Source organism: Chelonoidis abingdonii, unplaced genomic scaffold (genome assembly GCF_003597395.2).
Source record: "Chelonoidis abingdonii isolate Lonesome George unplaced genomic scaffold, CheloAbing_2.0 scaffold0493, whole genome shotgun sequence".
NCBI classification, from domain to species: domain Eukaryota; kingdom Metazoa; phylum Chordata; order Testudines; family Testudinidae; genus Chelonoidis; species Chelonoidis abingdonii.
In genome coordinates this window covers 16,630-33,639 of record NW_027424754.1, presented here as the reverse complement: position 1 = coordinate 33,639, position 17,010 = coordinate 16,630, and the positions used below count along the sequence as shown (strand labels likewise).

Here is a 17,010-nt window from a genome sequence, read left to right as displayed (position 1 = left end):
ATCAGAGTACCTAATCACATCAGCCACACCATCAGGGGTTCGTTCACCTGCACATCTACCAGTGTGATATATGCCATCATGTGCCAGCTATGTCCCTCTGCCACATACATTGACCAAACCAGACAGTTTTTACACAAAAGAATAACGGACACAAATCTGACATCAGGAATCATAACATTCAAAACCCAGTAGGAGAACACTTCAACCTCTCAGGTCACTTAGTGACAGACTTAAAGGTGGCAATTTTGCAACAGAAAAGCTTCAAAAACAGAGACCAACAAGAAACTGCTGAAATGGAATTAATTTGAAAACTAGATACTATTAACTTGGACTTGAGTACAGACTGGGAGTGGCTGGGTCAGGACACAAATTGAATCTATTTCTCCATGATACGTATCCTCACACCTTCTTGTCAATTTTCTGAAATTGTTTTACTGTGTGTTCCATTCTATGCATCTCATGAAGTGGGCTGTAGCCCAGAAAAGCTTATGCTCAAATAAATGTGTTAGTCTCTAAGTTGCTACCAGTATTCCTGTTCTTTTTTCAAAAGCTTCTGTCATTCACCAACAGGAGTTAGTGCAATATAAGATGTTAGCTCACCCACCTTGTCCCTCTCATATTCACAAAGCACATTCATGGAGGTATAGAAATGCAGTCAGGCAGTTGGTGCTCACCTGTAACCACAGCACAGCCTAAACTTGAAGAGATGAGCTCTTATTTCTCAGGCTTTGTCCGCCAGGATTCAGGTTCGTCAGCTGAGGTTCTTGTCTCTCCTCTTTCTTCAAAAACTGGGCTTTCTCATTGAAGAGACCTGGAGTCACCTGAAGGGAGGAGCAGGTGCATTTGATCTACCTTTGGAAAACGAGCTTCCTGTTGGATTTACAAAATGTAAATCGTCTTTCATATTTGTATTCGGTCTTCACAGCTTTTGGTATGGTCCCACTCCAACCTTTCTGTTGATGGCCTGTTATAATGTACTTGCCCTACACCGTTATTAATATTCAATATATGCTGCCACCTACTGGCCCTTTTTCTAGAATAACTTTCCCATTATTGTATTGGCTACTAAAATCTTTTGGTCGCTACTCAGTATTTCTGACATCCCATCTCACTTCCTCTCCTCTGTTGCCATCTAGTGTTGATTTCCCAGCCTGTTTCTTTGCAGTCCGTTAGTGGATTCTTCTTGCTGTCATAGCTGCCTTTTTCCAGTTCTTGAGTCATGTCACCTGCTGGCCATTATTTAGTATAACAGCCCATTTTTCACTTCCCAACATCTGCCAGTATCCATAGTTCATTACATATTGCAGAGGTCCTTTTCTCTTCAGGGCCCTTTCCTCACAATTAATAAACCATTATTGAACTTCACCTCCCTTTCCACTTCCCTCAGGTGATAATTTGGCAACATGACGTCTCCTTTCATGCCCTTCCACTTTGGCTGCTATCCACTGGGCAACATCACTACATCTTTCCATTCCTCTGCCCTCTAGTGACCCTAAAAGAGCATAATCACACCTTTCCTCATTTCTTACCTACTGCTAGGTGTGCACTATTCCAAAATAGAGCCACTGATCACCAAATCAAAGAACAGCCTGATTGCAATATTAGTGGCTGTAGTAGAGAGAACCTGAGACACAAGGCCTAAGGCCTGAACCAGAAGTCAGGCCCTTCTGCTATAAAGCAAAGTCAGGCTGTGAGGAGAAGTAGGATGTTATAAAACATGCCTGCTGGCAGGTTCACTCTCTGATATATGAAGCTGGCAGGAACAGGGCTGATGTTGTAAAAACAGAGGCACTCCTAGGTACTAAGATTTCAGGCAAACACAGTCCAGAGGGATGGTACCAGAACACCTGGATACCAAGAATAGTAGAAACACCCCCACAAAGATAAGAGGAACATGCTGACCCCTTAAAGATAAAGTCAGGCTGACAGTAAGAAGGATAGAGATGTTTTGATAAGGTATTGGGTGGTAACAAACCACGTCGGGGGCAGTCACTAACAATGTCAGAGGGACAATACAAAACTTGTTTGTATCAGTATATGAAAGAAGAGTAGAAGAGGGGGAGTCTTTGTCCAGCCTAGGAGGGAAAAGAAAATACCTGCTGTTCACTGAGCCATATCCATTATCATGGCCATACATATTCTAGTGTAACTATAGATATTGATCCGGGCAACTAGGACCGTGCTTCATCAGCAGTAAACCTGGATGAGTGCCTTCACTACTGAACAGGAGTCTAGTGGTTTTATTGGGCTGTTCGACAAAGTCTGCTGTACTGGCTACCTGGCCAGAGCCAGTGCACATACACTGGAGAACATACACATGCAACAAAAACATCTAACGACAGTGGCTACAACAGCACCTTAAACAACAGCCGTGGCTCACAAATGTTTATCAGGGGTTTCCCACCCATCCAGTGCATTTCTGTTGATGTGGGGTCTGTTTCCAATGGAAATGCATAGACTGAACCTACCATGACAGAACACCAGTGGCTCTCCAGGCAGAGCTTCTCAAAGGTGTTTAAGGGAGTTAAGCATCCAACTTAAGGATTTGGGTGCCTAACTCCTTAGGTCCCTTGGAAAGTAATTTCTGCAGAGCTGAAGTCCTACCGTTCTCAGTGGTGCTCATCTCCCCTGTCTCTGGCCAAGCCCTGACATCCTCCCAGTGACTGAGCCAGCGCTGCCATTTTGACATCACAGGAGTTCTGCCCATTGGTATGTGGTAGCCGCATCCTCTCGCCATAGGTTGTCTCATGCCCCAAGGAGAGGGCCCTGCATATAGCAGAGCTGTCTAAGGCACCTGGGGCTGACTAGACACCGTGCCCCGAGAACAACCCCTCGTGGGACAGGTGCTTGTTGCAGTGAGTTTTGGGGACACTCGTTGCAACAGTTCCCCTCCCTTTGAACTTCTTTGTGCAGCTGGCAGCAGCAGAGCAGCTTCTGCCTTGCATGGGCACATGCAGAGTCCTTCATCAGTGACAGTTTGACAGACCCAACCCCAGGAATGGCCTCAGTTCTACATGTGCCCTGGCTAACCTGCTGCTGGATCTGGGCAGTCTCAGAGGACCTGGCTTGTGAGTCTACTTCTTTGTTTGCCCAACTTCCAGCCTCCAAGGGCCTGGTGATCCTGGTGCTGTGGCTTTGCTGGAGCTGGTCACAGCTGGGCTTAGTCCACGTAAGAGCTATAACACTGTTCCTGGTGAAGTGTCCATAGGTCACTGCTGGGGCCTGGCTCTTTGCATCCAGCCTGTGTGAGTGCAGTGAAGATAGTGGATTCAGGGCCGCTCAGAGGATTCACGGGGCCCGGGATCATTGGCGGCAGGGGGCCCCCGCCTCGGCGGTAATTCAGTGGCAGGGGATCTTTCTGCCCTGGAGTGGAAGGGCGCCCTGCCTCCAAATACCTGGAGCGGAAGAAGCTCTGGGGACCCCTCCCCTGTGAGAGTTTTCCAGAGCACCCAGAGTGAGTGAAGGACCCCCGCTCCACGGGCCCCAAAAAACTCTAGTGGGGGCCACTGAGGGGCCCAGGGCAAATTGCCCCATTTGCCCTCACTCTGGGTGGCCCTGGGTGGATTTGCAGATGGATATGTTGGAAATAAGCACAATTTCAGTGGTGGCAGATTTCCCAGGATTACTTCCCTACCTCTGCTGCCCCAGGAGTTAGTATTTTTATTGTCCAAACATTTATTTAGATCAGATATGGCTTTTTTATGGAAATAAAAAAATGGTTAAAATTGTCTCCACTCTGCCTGGTACCAATTAGAAAGTCTATGATGGGACCATGGTTATGGCCACCTCCCTCCCTGGTTAAAAGGACACTGACCTGAACTCTGTTTAGATTCTCCATTGTGTCCTTAGGGGCATAAGAAATGACATGTAGTTACAAGCATGATGAAGTCATCCTGTCACGTATCCACAGGTCCGGTGCTCTTGAACAGCTCTGGAAGAGTCCCTGGGAGAACCCCTTCATGTTGTCAGCCCCCTTAGGGTCACACGCTCACCAAGGTAGGCCTCTTGGCTTAACCACCTCCTGGAACCTAATGTAGCAATCTTCAGCACCCCTGATCCTCACTCTGAGCTCTCCTCAGTGAGTCCACCTGAATTGGACACTTGGGGAAGACTTGCACACCCAAAGGCGGCAATGAACCCCCGACTTCCTAACTCTGGAGTGACTTTCAGGCAGGCTTGTAAAAGCAGGAGGGTTTATGAGATGTCTGGAATACAGCACAGAAAGTCTTTCATTAATACAGAGAATGGAAAGTTACATCTGGATCAGTCCCAAAGCCCAGACCTCTGTGACCCTTCTGTAGTCCCAATACAGAAGCTTCTCCCTGCCTCCAGCTGCCCACACTTAAGAATCCTACCTGGCCCATCCCCAGTCCTTTGTCCTCCAGCTTTTCACATCCAGCCGGCTTCCTGCTAAGGGTGGGCCATCCAGGGTCATTTGTTGCTAGGAGGCAAATGTCTGGGCAATTGCAGTGGCCATTGTGTTCTGGGAGTCTCCATGGGCATGGGTACCCAGGCCCCAGGCAGCTAGGCATCGGTCATACCTATGTGTCTAAGTCTCTGCGAAGAGTAAACAGTCCTTTCCTCCACCTAATTAAATATGCACCCCATAGGGGACACTGAGGCACACACAATATTCATATGAAACATTATGAAAAATACCCACTTCATCTGAATTTGATTATAAGACTTTATTATCTAACATAGAGAAACAATGAACAAGGGATGTACACAGAGCTCTGTGACCCCTCTGTAGTCCCAATCTAGAAGCTTCTCCCTGCCTCCAGCAGCCCACACTTAAGAATCCCACCTGGCCCCTCCCCAGTCCTTTGTCCTCCAGCTTTTCACACTCAACCGGCTTCCTGCTAAGGGTGGGCCATCCAGGGTTATTTGTTGCTAGGAGGCAAATGTCTGGGCAATTGCAGTGGCCATTGTGTTCTGGAAGTCTCCATGGCCATGGATACTGTGGAAGAAATGAAAGAATTGACAAGGATTTGTAAGGGATCTTAATGCATGTCAGTCTGTTAGCAAGAGTTAGGCCAGCTGTAACCCTAATGACATGAGATTTGTAGAAGCGAGGATAGTGTGAGGCGAGCAGGAAAGAACTGTGTGAGAAGTTATCACGACCTTGCACTGATAATCAAATACATAGAGTGGCGCCCAGACGTGAGGAAAATAAGATAGCAGGATAGCTCATGTATAAACAAAATGCAGCTGTTGCTCATTATTGTCTGTATTATTGCTTGTTATTGTCTGTATCAAAGGTATAAATGCTTGCTGTAATTGTTTACCTGTTGAGAGACCTGTCCGGGACTGGGGCAACCCAGTTTCCTAGGGCACTCCCTCCCTTTATTGCAATTCCTGGAGAAATAATAAAGTATTGGATTTTGCTGCACCCAAACAGAAAGCGAGAACTGAGTTTTTCTCTGACAATACCCAGGCCCCAGACAGCTAGGCATCAGTCATACCTATGTCTCTAAGTCTCTGCAAAGCATAAACAGCTCTTTCCTCCATCTAATTAAATATGCACCCTATAGGGGACACTGAGGCACACACAATATTCATATGAAACATTATGAAAAATACCCACTTCATCTGAATTTGATTACAAGACTTTATTATCTAACATAGAGAAACAATGAATAGAGGATGTACACAAGGATTTAAGTTGATGGTTAGTGAATTTTGTGTCTTACACAATGTTTGCTCTGTGCAGTTTTGAACACTGTGCACCCTTTTCACATAAGGTGAATTGCCAATAACATGGATAAGAATACCATAATATAGTGTATATCAGTGCTGAACATGAGAAAGTGACAGAGCTGTCCACAATGGCAATTTCCTATAAGTTGTGTTACATGGACACAGCGAGGGACCATAACAACTGTCTTAGTAACTCTATGCTGATCATCTCCAATTCTTTTTCATTTTAGTGCTGAGATTTTTCAATGGGACTTTTCAACTTAATTTTAATGGGGACTGATTGCTTAAATCACCCAGGCTGCTTTGAAAACCTCAGACTAAGTTATTATCTTGGAGTCTCTGCGTGTTTTGTGAAAGCCACATTCACTGACTGATTTGCACAAGGCTTCCTTGACCTCTCTGTTTCTCAGGCTGTAGATGAGGGGGTTTACCAGAGGAGTCAGGACTGTGTAGCAAAGGGAAAACACTTTTTTCAGGTATCTCAGTTTGTCACGTTTTGGTAGCATGTAGACAATCATTATTGTGCCATAGAAAATTGTCACCACGATGAGGTGAGAGGAGCAGGTAGAAAAGGCCTTCTGCCTCCCAGTGGTGAAAGGGATTTTCAGGATGGTGGCAATGACGCACACATAGGATGTCAGGGTTAGTAGGAATGGAGGCAGAGGGAATACACAGATTAGTATGAAATTCATGAATATGATTAGGTGTGTGTCACTGCAGGAGAGTTTTATCAATGGGATGGAGTCACAATAAAAGTGGTCAATTTCATTCGGGCCACAAAATATTAAGGATGACATGAATAATATAAAGATAGTAGTAGCCAAACAACCATTTAACCTTGCTCCAGCAGCCAGCTGAAGGCAAAACCTGGTATTCATAAGAGTTGAATAGTGCAGGGGTTTACATATCGCTAAATACCGATCATACGACATTGCTACTAGGAGACAGCATTCTGTACCTGCCAGAAAACCAAAAAAATACATTTGTGTGAAGCAGCCACTGAATGAGCTGGTTCTATCCCCAGTCAGCAGACTGGCCAGTAACCTGAGCAGGAAGGTAGAGGTGTAGCAGGTCTCCAAGTAGGACAAGTTCCAGAGGAAGAAGTACATGGGGATGTGAAGGTGCTGATCAGTCACAACAAGCACCACAATGAGAGTGTTCCCAAGTGTGGTTGCAATATAGATCACTAGGAACATTAGAAAGAGAAGAATTTGCAAGTCAGAGAAATCCCCAAATCCCAGGAGGATAAATTCTGTGATGGTCGTTTGGTTTCTCCATTCGGTGTCTGTCATAGGTTGAGTCTAGGAACAAAAAAACAAACAAAAAAAAAAAACAATCTGGGCAATTGAATTGGAAGAACACAGCATGAAAAGTTAATCAAGTCTCGTGAATTAATACCATCAATATTCAGAATATTCCCTTCCTTTCCCAGTTACAGGTTGAAATTTTAAGGCTAGATGTAGACTTTAGAGCAAAGTGCCAGGAGTCTCAGTCAGAGGACAGAAGATTGGTACCCATGTAGACCTCCCTCTTCCATATTAGAGCAATGACTAATATAACAGCCCATATCTCTGGTAGACAACTGGTCTAATCTGTCATATCAGTATTGGGTTATCTATTATATCCCACCTCGTGATATATCAGAGCTTAACAACTGAAATTGTCTACTCAGATTTTTCAATGCAATCTAGTGTCAATAGGCACTGGTCTCATTAGAATTAATGGAAATTAATCTATCCATATGTAATGATGAGTCCTCTGGCGGGACACAACTGAGAGTATCAGTTCATGATAAATTGAAGGGCAATTACAGCCCAAAACTGGAGTTCCTTTACTAAGGCACAGCAAACCAACCAAACAGAGAAAACTTTGGTTTTATCCCTCTGGCTAACCCTAAGTCACACAAGCAATTCCCTTAGACACTCCAATTTCCCAGTATCAACACTAGCATCGCTCCGCATGGGGATGCCTCGTTATGAGAATCAATATCCCAGTAAAAGAAGAATGGTTCTTCCAATCCCAAAGGACCAAGCCCCAGACCCAGGTCAATATACAAATCAGATCTTACCCACAAATCACGTTGTTGTCTATCCTTTAGAATCTAAAATCTAATGGCAAACTTCTTGGTTCAGGCTTTTAGCAGTGATGGAACAAACTGCAGATTCAAATCAAGTCTCTTGAGTACATCCACACTTGGATGGGTCATTCAGTCCTTTGTTTAGAGCTTCAGTTTGTAGCAAAGTTCCTCCAGAGCAGGGGTCTCAAAGTCTCAGTCCACTGGCTATCTGTGGCTAGAGAACCTCCCCACTTCTGCCTGCAGAGGAGAGACGCAGGCAGACACGTTGCCAGGAATCTCACCTACAGGCGCCTCTCCCCCTGGAGCTCCCATTGTCTGGGGGAGAGGGACAGAGAAACCATCACTAATTGCCAGGCAGAGTCAGCCATGGAGGCAACATCATTAGTTACCAGGCAGAGTCAGCGCAGAACAGAGGTTCTCAAACTTTTGTACTGGTGATCCCTTTAACACAGCAAGCATCTGAGTATGACCCCTCCACCATAAATTAAAAAATTTTTTTTAATATATTTAACACCATTATAAATGCTGGCGGCAAAGCAGGGTTTGAGGTGGAGGCCGACAGCTCGCCCCCCTCCCCATGTAATAACCTTGTGACACCCTGAGGGTCCCGACCCCCAGTTTGAGAACCCCTGGCGTAGAGGCAGAATCTCTTTTTTCCACAATGAATACACGTAAAAATACTGAACACAACTATCTGATGCACGCCTTGCTGCAATCCTGAAGGTTTCAACTGCTCAGTCACTGAGGCCAAACATTAACACACTGACGGAACTGAAGCATTGCCAGGTGTCTGGTCAACACTAAAAACTCTCTGGGAGGTGAAGAATTGTATACAGTTGTATGACAATTTTTTTATTTCTAAGAAATTTGAAATAAAAATTATAATATAAAATTTTTGTTTTCTGAACACCATCTTTAGTGACATTATTGGTCCACTGGAAGGATTTGAGGATTGGCACTGGCCCTAAGGTAAATTGAGTATGAGACCCCTGCTCCAGAGGTTAGAAGCAAGATTGAAAACGAAATGTAGATGATGCAGCTGCCTTTTACAGTCCTTTTGCCGTGTGGCTTGTGTTTCTTTTGTCTCAAATACAAGCTATCCAGCATATGGCATGGAAAAACCTAAGAGTTCTGTTCATAGGCATGCCCCTGCATGCCTTGCTGAGTCACAAGGTGTATCTGCCTTTTCTCGGTGAGTCAATTGTATAACTGATGGTCCTTAATGGGCCATCAAGCAGTCTAGGCAGTGCTGATGCCAAATTGTCTGGGGTGTCACCCAGAAGCATAGCACAAGTTTGAAATACAGACAATATAGAGACAGTACGTATAACTTTAAATACAAAAAAATGATACATGCATAATCATAACCAGTAAATCATAACCTCCTCAGAGACACCTTACTTAAGCTCAATTTGACAAGATTTGGTGCCACTACAGGATCTTGGTTACAATAATGGTCTCTACTGTCACAGTTTGTGTCAATAACGTCACACCCCAATGCAAAATTGATGCAGGAAGGAATGACACAAACATCATTGACTGTATCCCAAGAGCTCCCCATCCTTGGTTCTGTCTTACTGTAGCTAGTATTGGGTTTGAAGTCATATCAGTGTAAAACAGAAATGGTTTATCAAAATCATGTGGAATAACATGATTGAATCTCATTATAAACTCAAGGGAAAACTTGTTTAGAATAATAGTGGATTGGATCTGCTCTTGTTCCTGTATGTCTTGGGTGATCTTGCCAAGATCTAAAGAACATAGCTACTTTATCCATACAAGCGTTGGCAAATGTTTGGAACTCAATTAACATTAAGTTAATGTAGATACTAATGTTGTCCATAGTATAGGAATCTTGGAATTTAGCTATGAAAGCAATGTTAGTGTGCCTCTGTTTTACTTTTCATTCAGCACATAAAATCTGGAATGTCTTTTCTCTTTTGAAAAGTGCCAGGACTATACTGTTCAACATCAGCATTACAAGGTCTTTTAACATAAAGTGCATTCTTATGCATAACTCTTAACATGTTCAAGAGATTTTCCAAAAGATTAGGCACATTGTATGTTTTTAGAATGTTTGCTATTAGCAACACACTAGCTGAAAAAATCACCATTAGCAATAACAACAAATCCATTGCAGGTGTACATGCACAAGCATTTTTGTTATGCCTTTTGTTTAATACCATTAACATGATAAAGTTTTTTTCTTTTCTTCCTGTTCTGAGGGGTCAAATCCTGAGCTTTCTTGCTTAACAGAATTCACTGGCTGTTTGGGTGTGGTCTCTTTGCTAACAGCTATTAGCAAGTCTTTCATCTCCCTGCCAGCCAGGTAATTTGCATTAACAGAGACAGGAGCCTGTTCACCAGTTTTAACTTGTTTCCAGGGGACCTTGTGAAGGCCCAAAGTATGAACTGGGTACAAAAAGAAAGATACATTTCATGGAGGGAATTGGTCCATCAAATGGCTATTAGGCAAGCAGTCAGGGACTCTTCCTAACTCTTGGGGAGTCCATAAACCTCTGACCGTTAGAAGCTGGGACTGGAACCCCCCCAAAAACAAAGAAAAAGGGAAAAAAAAATGGGGATCCACCTCAATCAAATTGCTCTATTCTGTTCACTCCTTCTATCAATAAACAATGTTAAGAGTAAAATGTCTCTTTTTACCTGAAAAGAGTTTGGATCGGTGAGGAACTTCCAAGGCAACTCAGGGAGGGAAATCTGGGGGGGGGGGAAAAAGAAGGGGGGTTGGTTAATTTTTCCTTTATTTTAAGACCAGGGGTTGGATTTGTGTTTCCCCAGAGAAGTTTTTGGGGAACAGGAAGTTGTGCCAAACACTATAATTTTTTGGCAAGTGGCAGCATTACCAGATCTAAGCAGGAATTAAGCTTAGAAAGGTCCATGCAGGTTTCCCCACAGTTGTTCTCTAAAGTTCAAAGGGAGAAAAACCTTGACAGGTGAGCAGCGGTGGTGATGTTTAGGAACCAAAAGCCAGTAGAATTTTTTCTCTCCTTTCAGCTGCTTGGAAAGCAGCCTGAGGCAGAGTGTTAAGTTTAACAGGGTCTTTGTTAGGAGGAGGCTTAATCGCTGAGTAACAGACAAGCAAGAAGGCATTACACAAGCTGAATTGTTTTCTTTCTTTCTACCTCTCCGGTAATAGATAGTGCCAGAAATCCTCCTGTTAACCAAGCTGCCCTGAGCTGCAGAGAGTGTTGGCCAAGCACAAAAAACAGAAAATGAGTGCCGAAGAAAGCAACTAAACAAAGGAGCGACTAGCTGGAAGCAGAGGAGAAAGACAAGGTGGCGACCACAGAGAGAGATTGGAGAGGAGAGAAAGAAGAAGAGAAAGCTTAGAGGCTGCCCACAGGAGGAGCTATGGAGATGAAGCACAAAGAGCTGGAGAAATCAAAGGGAGGCCCACCAGTCAGGCCCTGGAAATTAGCAAAGGCTAAGCCAAGATGTACCAGCCAAACCTAATAACCCTTCTCCAGTACTGTTCCCATTCCGAAATTTCCCCACCTACAAGGCTAGGTGAATGATATCTGAGGCCTTCTAGAAATTGAAGGCCTGCCTTGGGACAAACATCTCTACACGAAACAGTAATGATAGAGCTGAGGCCACAGGCTAAAATGCCTAGGGAAAACCATGAAACAATTAACAACTTTGCAAACCAAGGCCAGAATCAGAATGAGGCTAACACCTGGGGCCATCCCATCGGCCGGTTCCGGAGCCCTAAGATAAAAAAACAAATGCGTCATTTACCCCGACCGCCTACCAGATCAGAAAAATTGGGAAGGCCTTGAATATCAGGAGGCAATGCTAACTCTCTGACGATCTGTCCTTCCTAATGCATAATGGAACAGTTCTTAAGGTGTTTCCTGAAGGAAATAGAAAGGTACATCCTAGATGGCGAAATCCAAAACTGTAAATCGGAGGTGGGGAAAATTGAGCCAATGGGTGAAAGTGCAAAAAAGAAAAAAAACTACTAGCCAAGGGGGAGCAAATATAAAGGGAACAAACTGAAAATAAACCCCCTGTCACTGAGAGGCAACCCAAGACCTCCGCCTCAACGCCAAGAGCCCCAGACATCCCTAATTGTCCCAACCTCACCAGTCTCCAGCAAACCCACCTTTGCTCAGTGATTCCAGTTCCAGCTGGACGATGATTTAATGAATGAACTGGGACATATAAAGGCCAACGGCCTAAGAACCCACTGAGTGCAGGTTCATTACACCATCGGCACACGCACAAACGATCCCCAGGCCCAGATGCTCTCAAATACCCTCGGGCAAAGGGAAACTTGAAAAGTGAGTGGAAAGAAGGTTATTGCGTGACAGACAACGGGGGCACAAGTTTCCAGCTTATCCACCAATCCTTAGTGGACCCCAATCATCAAAACTCAAAGGCCAAGTTGACAATTCATCTCCATCATGTCTAAAATCTGTAAACTGCCTACAGCTGAACTGCTCTGTCCAGTACAAAGGCTGTCAGGAAATGTGGACATTTTGAAAGTTTATGAACAATTCCATCCCCATGCTACTGAGGGAAGACTTGGCCAACCAGGCGAGGCAGGCCCAAGAGGGTGGAATGGTACACACAGCCAAGCCAGGCAAGCTTTCCAGACCACATCACTCTCAGTTCCTGAGCCATCCAGAAGGGCCCCGTCTGTGTTACCAAAAGATCCAGACAGAGGGGTGGATGACCCGATTCCCCTGCAATGACGGCAAACAGCCATAAAATGCCATCCAATCCCACAACCGGAACTGGAAAGCAACCAGCAACCAGAATCAAATTGCAGCATCTGATGGCAGCGCTTGCAAACCCATCCCATACCACGATGCAGAGGCACCAGTGGCTTGATAACTGGCAAGAAAGCAGGCAGACAACCCTACCCAAGAGGCTCAAGCCAAAGCTGAATTATCGGCCTAGTGCACCAGCGGAAAGTGATTCACCATCAAACGAAAAACAACCCATCACTTACACGCTTCCAGAGGGACCTAAGCCCAAGTCACAGTCTAAGTAGGTACTGGTGCTCCAGCCTAAGGGAACAGTGCAGACTGAGCAGAAGCCAGATGAACAGCCTTCAGAAGCTTGGGTGGCAGCATGGAGCAACCCAACGCTCTCACTCTCTAACCAATCACCGGTTTTGTGTAGAACAATGACTTTATACAAGGGACACCTTTCTGGTGGACACCAGGAACACTGGCATCCTCAAAAATCAGTTGGTAGTTCCAACTAAGTACCGGGAAAGCTCTAAGCTCAGCCCCATGATCTCCCAGTGGCCATTCTGGGGTGAACAGAACCAAAGACTCAGGTTGGGGAATCTTTCACTGGGAGGGATGGCAAGGAGTTGCTAATTAGTCCGGTCTTGTGAGGTGTGCAACGAGTGGAAAGCCCCAAGACCAGGTCAAAGCCCTCCCAGCCCAGTCCCCATAATTGAGGTCCATTTCAGAAAGTAGTGTGGAATATTATCTTGGGTCCTTTCTCTAAAAAAGACCTCCAGAGGAAAGCAGTACATACTGACTTTTGGAACTTTGCTACCTTGAGGCCGGAAACAGTAGCGACACCAAGGCTAAAAGTGTGTGCCAGGCCTATAACAGACATTTTGCCAGGTGTTAGGCTTGGCGCCTCCGACATCCTTACAGATTCAGGAAACTAATTTCCTAGCAGGGACCATGAAAGATCTGTGGAAAGCCATGGGAGAATCATGTGTTGCCACCCCTTACCAATCCATCAACCAATGGCCTGGTGGAGAGGTTTAATGGATACATTTGGGGGCTATGATTACAGAAATTCAATAAATGAACACACCAATGATTGGATTGGGACCTAGTGTTGCAGCAGTTGCTTTTTTGCCTACAGGGCTGTTACCACATCCCAGTTTTAGGGTTTTCACAATCAAACTTGGTGTATTGGCCCACGAGGTTAAGGGCCATTACCAGTTGGTGAAGCAGCATGGAGGGATTAATGCTCTTTCTCCAGGATAACTAACATTCCTTAGATTTTGTAAGCACCTACAAAGCAACCCTGACACTCTTTAGCCCCTTGCTAAAGAAAACCTAATGAGCTCAGAAGAGCAAAAGGCCTGGTATGATAAACATACAGAGAGCATTCCTTCAAATAGTAGAGACCCAAGGTTATGTCTGAAGCGCAAGCAAGCCCATAAGATGGAAGCATCCATGGTAAGGGCCATTCAACCCGGTCCAAGAGCACCTAAGGAGCTGTTAACTATCCATTTATCAATTCCCCCTCACCCTAAATCCTAACAAGCGTACCAATGTTAATTCTCTCAAGCCCTTTTATTCCAGAGACTTAAAGGTTGTCAGTTTACAGCCGCAGGGAGAAAGATGAACGCTGAACTTGGCCTATTGGTGTCGTACATTGAAGAAAGAGTGACAGTGGCGTGCGAAAAGGTGACCCTCTGCCACAACCTCTTGGAACGTCTGCAGCGGCAACAGATCAGAGGCTGTGCACTATGCTTCGCTCCATTGTTCTCAGCCACCCAGATGGACTGAAACTGGCAACACTCTTGTTGTAAACAGGTAATGCTCACCTAATTAGAACCCCACCTCCGGCTGTCTCCTCAATGCACAGTGCTATAGAACGGGAGATCCAAAACAGATACAGACGGGTATAATCCGCACCACTACCGAAGTGCATGGGCATCTCCAGTGTCTGGTACTACAAACCAAAAGAAAGGAAATAGCTTTGCGGTGACTACCATATAGCTAAATGCCTGTAACTCATCCCGGACAACTATCCAAGCCAGTACCGATACTATTGAAAAGTGGCAACGTGCCCAGTTCATACTCCTACAATAAGACTTAACCAAGGGTACTGGCAAAAAGGTACCAATGAGTGAAACCTGCCAAAGAAAGGTCAGACTTAATTCATCACACTCATGCAGGGGTGTATTACATTGATGTGCTTCCTTTTCGGCGGCGAAATGCACCCGCCACCTCCCAAAGCTGGTGAATGGTCTGTAGCTGGATGGGAGAATACGCAGTTGCCTACCTCGATGATGTGGCCATTTTTCTGATACCTGGGCCCGACCTAGACACTGAGAAAAAGTCTTTGAGCGCATCAGCAGGCAAGGACTAACTGTTAAGGCGGAAAAGGGTCAAATAGACCAAAACAGAGTGAGCTTACCCTTGGACACCAGGTGGGTCAAGGAACAATAAACCCCACAGGCAAGGGTGGATGCTATCCAAAAAGTGTCCTGTTCCCAATGTCAAAGAAACAGGTCCAATCCTTCTAGGCTTGGCTGGACATTCAGGTGATTTGTACTACACTTACGCCCAAATCGCGCCCCACTAACAGACCTGACAAAAAGACCGCAGGGAAATGCCAGTTAAGTGGACTAAATGAAGCGTCAGAAGGCCTTACCCAGCTTAAGGCAACACTCATGTCGACCCTATGCTAAGGCCCAGGCTTTGACAAAACATTCCTAGTAACCACCGTTGCCATCTGACTGTGGGGTAGGAGCAGTTTTTAAATGCAGGAAGGACCGGATCAAAACTCATCCTGTCGGTTTCTCAGCAAGAAACTATCTGAGGATGGAAAGCCACTGGTAAATCAGTAAAAAAAGAATACTAACGCCATTTTGTATGCCCTGGAAAGCATGCCCATCGTTTGGAACGGCGGGTTCCAGCTAACAACTGAAATGATGCTGCGCTAAGGGTCAATACTGCCAAGAGAAACAACAAAAAATTGCTTTGTGGAATTTAGCTCTCCAAGATCTGATTTGAAATTCAACACATTTCAGGAGCTATAACAAAGTAGCTGATGCACTCTTCGTGAAAGTTTTCCAGAATCCCAGTGGTTAAAAATTGCCTTAAAATGGGAAGTGATTTAACACAATTAGTAGATATAAGGGCATGTTTGTATTAATCTGTTTATTCAAAGTTCTAGGAAGAAATCACGGGCGGGGGGTGATACTACACGGTCTGACATTTGGGGGCGGTCAAAACAATGGTAAGGGTAATGTCTCTTTTTACCTGTAAGGGTTAAGAACTCAGTGAACTCTGGCTGACACCTGACCAGAGGACCAATGCGGGGCAAGTATTTTCAAATCTTGTGGAGGGAAGTCTTTGTTTGTGGTGTTGTTTGTTAATGTTCACTCTGGGACAAGAGGGACCAAGCACAACCAGAGTCCAAATCTTCGACAGTCCTCATGTTTCAAAATTGTAAGTATAGCCGGGGGGGAGGAGACTATGTTTTGTTTCATCAACTGTGAATGCTTTCTTTCTGGAAAGGATTTTACCTATGTTTAGCTGGAGTTAAACTTGATCTAAGGTGGGGGGAGGTCCTCAGCTATAATGAATAGAGTACCACTCCTGTAAAGCATTTTCCATCCTGATTTTACAGAGAAATTTTACCTTTTTCTTCTTTAAATTAAAAGCTTTCTTTTTTAGAACCTGATGATTTTCCTTGTTTTAGAATCCAAGGTATTGATCTAAACTCACCGGGGGGGGGGGAAAAGAAAAGGGCAGGGGTTAATGCCTTGTTTGTTTAAGATCCAAGGAGTTTGATCGGTGTGAAGCTCCAAGGCAACTAAGGAGGGAGAGGGGGGAGAAGAAGGAGGGATGGTTAGTTCTCCTTGTTTTTAAGACTCAAGGCGTTGGATTTGAGGGCAGGGAAGGTTTTGGAAACAGGAAGTGGTCCAACTATATTATTTGCTATGGGGGCAGATCTAAGCTAGGAATTTACTTAGAAGGCCATGCAGGTTCCCACAATGTACACTAAAAAATTTTTTCAGATTGATAAAAGTCTTGTGTGTCTTGTGTGCATTATTCTATTGTTTGTCAATGTGGAGAAAAAACCTGACAATCCTTCTAAAGCATGCTTGCACTAGGCCACTGATTTGTGAGGACAGGTACTGGATTATAAGGACCATATGGTCTTGAACCAATTATGGCCAGAATTATTACTATTATATTAAAAGTAAGTGTTCTCGCAGTAGAAGCCCACTCCAACCTCCCATAAAACACACACAACTCTCCAAAAAAGAAACTAAGCTAACATGCACAAATGATCTCCTTTTCTCAGTGCTGCTCTCAGAAATAGAGAGAGAGAGAGATGAGTGATTCCAGTAGTAAGCTGGAGTCCCAACCACAACCTCTTTTTGCAATCAATTCAGGCTGAGCAGCAGTGTGAGTTGTAGCTGTCCCTGTCCCAGATATTGAGAGACAAGGAAGGGTGAGATAATACCTATTTGGACCAACTTCAGTTGTGAG

At 44.7% G+C, this 17,010-nt stretch overlaps 1 protein-coding gene across 1 annotated transcript; it reads right to left on the bottom strand.

The window, feature by feature from the left end:
- Window positions 1-6,025: 6,025 nt before the first annotated feature.
- Window positions 6,026-6,992, bottom strand: LOC116829713 (olfactory receptor 10A7-like). Its single transcript, XM_032788674.2, is given in 2 exon segments — window positions 6,026-6,062; window positions 6,064-6,992. Coding segments are annotated over 2 exon segments (966 nt in total).
- Between the last annotated feature and the right edge of the window lie 10,018 nt (window positions 6,993-17,010).